Source organism: Gavia stellata, chromosome 10, assembly GCF_030936135.1.
Source record: "Gavia stellata isolate bGavSte3 chromosome 10, bGavSte3.hap2, whole genome shotgun sequence".
NCBI classification, from domain to species: Eukaryota; Metazoa; Chordata; class Aves; order Gaviiformes; family Gaviidae; genus Gavia; species Gavia stellata.
The window spans coordinates 30,228,374-30,237,160 of NC_082603.1; the positions used below are offsets into that span (position 1 = coordinate 30,228,374).

Sequence of the window (8,787 nt, forward strand, 5' to 3'; positions counted from 1 at the left end):
TCTCTAAGCAGTACTGGAACTGGAGCATTCCTGTATTTCTAGTTGAAAGTCTTTGTTTCCAGAGAATAAGGAATTCCGAGAAAAGGAGGTGGGTCTTTTGAATGACAGATGCTTTCCGCCTTCATTTTAGTACCTTGTTTTCAAAAACAGAATGATGGAAGAGTGGGTTTTTTTGTGCTGAGGCAGTCACTCCTCCTGATCAAGAGAAGCATGCTGCAAATTGGAAACAAAATGGAACTGAAATCCTGTGCATATTAAAAGTGAATGCATGAGAGGTATGAAAGTAAGTGTGGATGTTACAGTGCCAAAAGGGAAAACTATCAGTTAAGGCAGTACTGTAAGGGACACTGTATTTCTCTCCCACACACACCCCGCCCGTCCAAAACTCCCCATCTCTGCATGCACCAGCACAGGGAAATGTACTAAAATGTGTGGCATGTTCCCCCCCTCTCTTGCAGACGCAGTCCCCGCTCTCTGTCTTCCTCCAGCCCCCACAGCTGAGGTCTGGCTCCAGCCCGCACCAGGGGACTGCAGGGGGAGGTGGGCAGGTACAGCCATGGTGGCTGAGGGAGGGGAGGCCTGCAGGGCCAAGGCAGCTCCGGTGCTGCAGGCTGCCCAGAGCAGGGCATTCCCCACCCGCTGCCATGGGCTCTCCTGCCCCGCCTGCCCAGGTTGCTACATGCTGGGGCAGCAGTGGCCATGCCCTATATAAGAGCCCTGAGGAGCCGGCCCAGTTGTGCCAGGGTGGTTAGCCGGGACTGGTATGCCATGGAGGCCGAGGAGGCCGCAGCAGTGGCGGCGAAGGCAGCACTGCGGACCCCCAAGTGCTCCCGCTGCCGTAACCACGGCTTCGTGGTGCCGGTGAAGGGCCACGCTGGCCACTGCCGCTGGAAGCTCTGCCTGTGCGACAAGTGCGCCCTCATCACCGAGCGCCAGAAGATCATGGCAGCCCAGAAGGCCCTGAGGCAGCAGGTGCCCGACCCCCCGGCTGGGGCAGACACAGGGCCCCCTCCCCTGGGGGTGGCCACCGGGGTGGCCAGTGCCCCTGAGCAGAGCGGCCATGAGGGGATGAAGGGCACCCAGCCCACCGGCAGCAACAGCAAAGGCATGGCATGCAGGGGGCCACCGCCGCCTCCCAGCGGCCCTCCCTTCTGGGACTACGGTAAGGACCTGTCCCCAAAGCCTCTTTCCCTGTCCTGCCATCTTTCCTTCTGCGTTCATCTCCCTCTTCCCCCCATCAAACACTGCTACTTGTACAGTTTGCACCCGCCTGATTCCTCAGGCTCCAGCTCCCCGGAGAGCCATTCCTGCTGTCTCTCCCTCTTCCCTACTTCAGTGGACACAGGTACCCAACTTGCATGTTGAATGTGCAACCCTGCGTTTATTTTCCCTTTTGCAGGGTTTGCAGCACGGGTCATGCAGCTCTGCAGCAGCAGGAGCAATGTGCTCAGCCTCACCACTCATTGCAAAGTTGAAGCTTAAGCAAGTGGCTTTTCTCTGAGAGGGAAATAAGTCTGGGAGGGAAACCAAACTGTCATCCACTGTGCACTGCAGGTGCTCGTGCATGTTTCTCTGAGGGCTGTCTCACTGTTTATAAATTCACAGGCACAAGCCTCCAGCAACAAAAATGCTAAAAAACTCAGTGATGGCAGGTAAATGGGGAAGTTACCGCTGCAGTTGCCTGAAGCAAGCATTTTATGATAGCACTGTAAAAGAAAGAGACCTTTTGGCCTTAATTCCTGTAGCAAAGACTGAACTTGGCTGGGATCACTTGGTGTAAAAGTGCATTTGGTATTTAAGAGCAGAGCATAGATTTCGCAGGTGGAACAGTTGTATGGTCCGTCACCTCTTAAATTGCTTCCTTTAATAGAGTCTTTCGTGTGACTTGTCTAGTTTATTACTATTTATTACAGTAACTTCATACTATTACTATTTACTGTAGTAATTTTATGGAAATCCCTACTGACTGCAGTAGTCATTAGTCTGAGCCTCTGGAGAGTTGGCAGCCTGCAAGACAGAATGCTGTTCTGAGAAGCCCAGAGGAAAGAGACATTTCAGACGTCTCTACTTCCCACCTAATCTGTCAATAACTGTTCCCCCTTTTTTTTTAGCTTTGTTTCCTAAGAAAATTGTGGTTATGGATGATGCTAGCTGTACATGTGCCTGTCAGTCCTTCCTTTAATAACATTTTTAACCTGCTGACCAATTTAAAAAAAAGGTTAGGGACAAATAGTATAATTCTGGTACTCCAGAAGTTGACCTACTTTTGAAGCAAATTCTTCCACTTCTCTACCAACAGGAGGATGTGCAGACAAGAAAGACCCTATTTATATTCAAATAACCACTCTCTTTTTTTAAGACTTCACAGAGGCCATGTAAGATTCCAGATGCAAGATAAAAAACTAAGGAAGTAACTGATTCCTGCATCTGAAATTGCCTGTGTATGTCCCTAAAATTGAGCCTTTGTCTGTAAATTAACTTAAGAAGTGACAGATAGGACTAAAGTTAGAACTCTATTATTTCTGTAGATTTTTGTTTTAAGTTGTGCTAGAGTTAAAAGACTTAGCTAGGTTGTTTTGCTGTTGCTGATGTACTGAAAGAATAAGATTCTGCAGCCAGTGCTTTACTAAGGACTAGCTTCATAATGCACAAGGCAGAAAAGAATGCAGATCATTCTGCGTTACACTATCATCTACTCCACCTTCCCTTAGTTCCTTAAAAAATCACAAAATAAATTCATGAGGAGATAAGCATGAACCCAAAGAGCCAGATTCTCCTGCCTGAGAGTGGAATTTGGTCCTGCAGCTAAGTCTACTGAACTCCATAGAATTACATACATACTTCTATTTGTTCTTTTCTCATTGTTTCCTAGCTCACCCTGCTTTTCCTCCAGAATACATGGTCAACCCAGAATACCTGGAGAGAGAACCTCCAAAAGTGTACCCTGGGTGTTCTGGAGTGTATCCTTACCACCCACTTCCCATGGGATTTGCCATCAATCAGTCAAGCTGTAGGGGAGCACCATCACCTCCAGGGATATCACTTCAGAGAGGTTTCCGACACATTCCGAGCAACTATGGGCCAGGGAATGCAGCTTCTGTGTCAGTAAGTAGTGGTCTTTTAATTACCTTTGGAAATACTGCTGTCTTTATTTTTAGCTGCCTTCTTGCTGTTAAAGTACCCATGAAAAGTTACCCTGCTTATCAGTTACTTCACAGCATTTTGATATATTATGCTGAAGAGAACATTAACAAACGGTGATGTTAATAGTTTGACCTGAACCCAGAAGAGCAAACCCACGCACTTGCAAGGGGCCAGGTTTGTGAAGTGTTTTGGGGCTTACATGCCCCGCTAACATCTGCAACAGCCTTTTGCAGTGATGGCTGTTGGACACTTAATATGGTCATGTTGTGCCAGTGTAGATGGCACAGAATGTGCATTGGGAGGGTCCTCTTCTTCCACACAGGACAAATCTAATGGGGAGGGAGAGTGTCAGGGCTTGGCCAAGGCATCACAGCCACAGAGGAGAACAGGGGAAAATCAGCTTCCGCAAGGAAGCAAATCAGCATGGTCAGATATTTCTGTTATGAGACATTTGGTTTCTCAAAAACGGTGGAAAATCGTTGTGGTTAACAGAAGTTTCAGATGAAAAATTATGTTTAGTATCATAGAGCCCACACCTTCAAACCACACAGACATGGTAAGAAACAAGATGCTAAATTGCCTGTCAGTTGTAATGGTGTGTGTGGGCCCTTCTAGTTCCTTTCAGTGCTGTCAGTCATGTTGGTTTAAACTGGTGGTGTCCAGTTTTTGTACCACAGTTAGGCACGTTATCAGATTTCCAGCTGCCATGCACCATTCTGTCTGCATTAAGTATAATTCATCAGTTCATTTTAAGGTAGGGTGATCTGCCTCAAGACTACTAGATTTATTATGCTTGCATAGAAGTTCCCAGTTGCATTTTAGGGGTTATTGAGAAAGAGGGTGGCTAGCAGCAGTCTGAGTCCTGGTGGGCTGGATATGCACAGGTTGGGAAATGCCTTGTCTAGACCATCACTGTATGTGGTTTTGAACTTAATTTTTAACTGCCCTGAAACAGTTGGAAAGGTCTTATATGAGCTCTATCTGTACCAGGGTGCATGGCCAGATGCAAAAGAGAAATGCCTCTGTTTCTCTGATGCTAATGTTTCTGAGGGATGGAAATCTCTCCTTGCACATGGAATGAGTTTTATCACGCTCTAACAGGTCTGGTGATCACAGAAGACCAGGGCTGTGGGGCACTCTGTGGTGCACACCAGCCCCTCAGTGTAGGTGGAGCCACTCACTTGACTGGGCTAAGGGAAGAATCCGTAGCTGGCAGGGAGGTGGTGGCAAGGAGCATTTTCCTAGGTTGCCTCTCCGTTGCATGAAGACTTCCAGACTTGTTCAGTGGCAAGTGCACCAGATCAGTGGTGAAGGTGAGCTGCTCCTGGTTTAAACCAACTGCTCTAATGAGATACCACAACAGAAGACGAGGACTTAGGAGGTCAGTTTCAGCTGAGACATGATCTGAGAAGCTGCTACTTCTTAGTTTCAGCATGTTACACTATGCACAGGCTTTGCACGTGCCAATACATGCACAGACATAGCAGCATGTGGCCACAAAATGCACAAAAAATGTAATATTCACAGGTAAAAATTGAAACAGAAATTGTTTGATACTGCAGATGTGTCCTGGAGAGAGTCTTTAGATGGAAGATGCTTTGCTTCGTGTGTTTCTGCAGATTCCAGAGGGAGGTGGAGATTTCCATCAAGGATACTACACTCCTCTGCCTCAGTTCATCCCACCAAGTTTTCTGCCAGGGATTCATTACATTCCACCTCCCCTTTCACTGAACATGTTGGCTGAAACAACCAAGGAAGCACATGGTAAGGAAGTATGAGATGAGTATGAGTATGAGCATGAGTATGAGTATGAGCCTGGACTGAGATCCTGAAGTCCCAGGACAGATTGCCAACTTGTACAGCTCTAGGCAGGGCTGACTTAGGGAAAGGAGCCTGACATGCTTGGGCTTTCCTCCTGACAGGCACCTCAGTCTCACGCAGACGTTGGAGGCCCCAGGACTCAGAGCAATTCCAGAGTATGATCTGCTGATGTCCTCAAAATGAAAATATTTTTCTAAATAGCTAGTTTGCAGGACATACTTTAAAAATTATTTGGCTCTGTTGCAATTTAGACAAAATGTTAAAAAAAATGCAGACGAGCACTTAGCATGAACAATATGAAATTTCTTGCTCATCTGAAAATCCTACATTTTAATTGCTGTAAACGAAAGATTGAATCTTCAAAATCCCAAGTTGTTTTATTGAATCTCACAGGATTTTAAATTTCTGTCATAGGTTGAGTCTTTGTGCCCCTCTCTTTTCGGGCTCTTTCATGTATTGTGCCTACATGTCGACATATTTGTGATTATATTTGCAAGTTTTTCATTTGGCTGCAGCTAGCTGTGACCACAAGAGGGTAGAGCTGCTCAGAGAATTAACCACTAGCACTGGATGAGTGAAGAGCCAGTTTTATTTTAAATTCTTTTTGAAAATGCAGATAAATAAATACAACTTTATTTCTCTTCTTGAACACGAGAATAAAAAATTGTTAATCTGACTGTTTATGAAACAGATTACAATAATCACTCAGTGAAAAATCAAACCTCTTGTATAAGAGGGAGGAGGAATAGAGGAGTGTAATTATCTCATTTGAATTGAAAAGATGGTGGTTATGTGGGACAAAATATAAGTTCGGGTTTTTTTGGCCTGGTTTCTAGACAACATAAGGCTCGTGCAGGCTTATTTTCTGTTAATGTCAGTCCTCTTGTAACTTTTCAACCCATTAGTTATTTTCAGCCAAACATATCTGTTGTGATCACAGGCCTACACAATATTGATCTGCAAGGGAAACAGATGCCTCCCACAAAATGGTTTGTTTGCAGCCATGTCGTGGTGTTTGGCTGGCTGTCAGCTTGCACTCAATTCTTGACTGACGTGTGTGTACCTTGGCCAACAACCAAGTGCCTGCCAGTCAACCCAGCAGTGGGCACATATCTTCAGAGCAGTCAGAGCATACCTGCTTCTTGTCTGGCTGGAAAGCCAAAGAAAAGTAAGGAGGAGATGTGGTGGACAAGGGGAATATGAAGAATACAGCAGTGAGGGGGGTGTACAGACATCATAGAAATGTAAAGTTATTTTAAGCTACTGGCAAAGGCATTAGGACTTTAATGCAGCATGTAGGAGATACTGGTGTGCTGGAGGTGAAATAATATGGTCTGAGTTTGAGGGGAAGAGAGGAAGCTGAGGGCTGACAGGCAAACCAGAAAGTGTATGTGAGGATTAATGGGTTTTGTGATTTGGAGGGGACAAAAGATGTGGGGGATACTGCAGTAGCAGAGAACCTGTATGTATCTGCAGCTATTCTGTTGGAGTGTGTGGGGAATGGGAAGGACCTGGGAGTAGCAGATAAACACGGGGTACGTGGAGAGAAACAGTGGTATTGCATGAGGAAAACAGAGGAAATCCAGTCCTGTATTGGTAGAATGAAGTTGTACTGGCCAAACAATCATGAAAACAGGCAACTGGATAGAAAAGGAAGGTCATGAGAGCACCCCCCCAGAGAGAAAAATGCCATCTAATGACCTCAGCCCTTATTACACACTAGAGAAATCACAAGCCAGGCACAAAGCCATAGGAAACAATGCATCATGCATTGTGCTGCTCAGAGAACAATCCAGTTTTCTTAGTACTACAGAGAAAGTACAAATTAATTCTACTACATGGCATTTGTGCTCCAGGATATGTAGGAATTAGCAATTGTGACCCAGTGAGGGGGGATACTTCTGCATGAGGTAATATACAAAATAGCCTGCCAGCAGAAGATGCAGCTGTAGAGGGAAGCTACAGTGAAACTAATAATTCTTTGATTCTGTATTCAAGATGCTTGAAAAAAGAGAAAAGCTGTAACATTTAGCGCATAGGGATGCGTTAGGATTGCATCATGTCTTTTTTCCCAAGAAAGGAACTGACTCAAACCTGCAATTAGATTTGGGAACATCCTTCCTCCAGAGAGACCTCCAGAATTGAGGTGAAATGGTCTTTTGGCAGAACTGTTGCAGGAAAATGGATATAGAAAACTCTAGCAGGGGACAACTGGTGAAAAGAAATGTCTGTGATCTCTGCCCCAAAGGGAATCTGAGATGCAGACAAATTAAAAAAAAAAACCCAAGTCCTGTCTGAAAAAGATTTTCCAAGGCTAGAAGCTGCTGCCAGAAAGGTTTGAGTCAATAGTTGACTGCAGTTGAATGACTGAGGCCATTTAGGTTTACAACAGTGATGTGAAGTATAGGACATGTTGTTACACAATTTCATGCAGTATTGACTAGTAACGTTATGGAGAATTGACAAAATAAACACAAGGTATGTCCAGTAAAACAGCCAGTACAGCATCTGAGGATAGAGTCTGATTGCAGATTGTTGGCTTTCTAAAAGAGCAAGCCACAGAAAAACAAACAAACACCCAAGTCGCCTGTGAGGAAATGAGGGAGCTTTTCATGCAAATTGGCAAGTAAATACTTTATAAAATGAAAATCCCTAGTTGGATTTGAAGAAGGGATTATTTAGCCTGTCAAGACCTTTGAGAATTCACAGGAGTGTTAAAAAGGCATGGCATAGATTCACTGTGGTTAAGTGGGCAAAAGAGTCTGCCTCATACTTCTACTCCAGTGCAGCTTCAACACTTGCCATCTTGAAGCACTCTTGCTACATTTCTTGAAGCATGGCTGAAACAATCAACTGCTGTCTGAAGTGCAGTATCTCAGTTCAGAGAGTTGCAGCTCTTGATGTTAAGCACCTTTGAATTAACTGGGTTGAATTACAAACTGGATTGACAAAAGTAATTTTGCATTGAGAATTTACCTCTGGAAATGTGATTGATATCAGGTGTAATGCAAACTGAAGTACAGGGTTTGGGGTTTTCGGCTTGTTTGTTTGTGTTTAACTCTGACCTTTTTCTATTCATTTTTATTTCAGCTACTGAAGCCGACAGTCAGGATTCAGGCGTGGTTCATGAACCTGGCCAACCATCTTCTTCCCCGGAAGAAACAAGCAGAGACCAATCTGTATATTCTAAACAGTAAATGGGCTGGCGAAGAGCTGAGTAGCAGGCAGCGCTATTTTCATTTCTGAGGAAAGTGTTAGTTAATATGAGAGTAGAGTGACACTTAGTCATTGAGCAGTCACAACAGCTAGAAGAAGGGGATTAGTTCCCTGCCTCACTTTATGATCATGTTAGAGCTACCAGACTCCCAGCTCTGCCGCCCTAGCACTGTAAAGCCCTTGTTCCTAAAATGGCTTTTCCAGAGCCATGGTAAATCCACTCCTCCCTAAGCAGGTAGAAGCAGCAAATGATTATGACTCTGAATTTGTTTCCTTTGCTGAGGTTAGATGGCTTCCTGACTTTGGAGTGAGGTCTCCGGGCCACGTACATTCTGTAGCCTTCTCATGTTCATGACAGTAGTCAAAAATGTGTTGTTTGTGTATCAATTTGCTGTAAAGGAAACCTGGTTCTGAGTATTATAGAAGAGTTAAGCGATGTGGAACCTGAAGACTGAGTGAGATGGGAAGATACTCTGGGTTGCTAATTTACTTGGCTGCCTAAGAACATGATTCACTGGATTCAGCAGGGTAAGAGAACAGTAGGTGCTTGTCAAGAAGGGCTTGGGAGGAATTTGTAGACGGGTCTGACGCAGGCTGAGATCCAGT

At 44.9% G+C, this 8,787-nt stretch overlaps 1 protein-coding gene across 1 annotated transcript; it reads left to right on the top strand.

Moving 5' to 3' along the window:
• The first annotated feature begins 621 nt into the window (after positions 1-621).
• Positions 622-8,162, top strand: DMRTB1 (DMRT like family B with proline rich C-terminal 1). The gene is made up of 4 exons (XM_059822292.1): positions 622-1,162; positions 2,873-3,105; positions 4,764-4,908; positions 8,056-8,162. The coding sequence occupies exons 1-4, from the start codon at positions 700-702 to the stop codon at positions 8,160-8,162; spliced, it is 948 nt and encodes a 315-aa protein (XP_059678275.1). The 5' UTR covers positions 622-699.
• The last annotated feature ends 625 nt before the right edge of the window (positions 8,163-8,787 follow it).

Coding starts and splice junctions, on each gene's coding strand:
- DMRTB1 (XM_059822292.1), top strand. CDS start 700: ATGCCCTATATAAGAGCCCTGAGGAGCCGGCCCAGTTGTGCCAGGGTG. Junction 1,163..2,872: donor CCCTCCCTTCTGGGACTACG/GTAAGGACCTGT, acceptor ATTGTTTCCTAG/CTCACCCTGCTTTTCCTCCA. Junction 3,106..4,763: donor GGAATGCAGCTTCTGTGTCA/GTAAGTAGTGGT, acceptor GTGTTTCTGCAG/ATTCCAGAGGGAGGTGGAGA.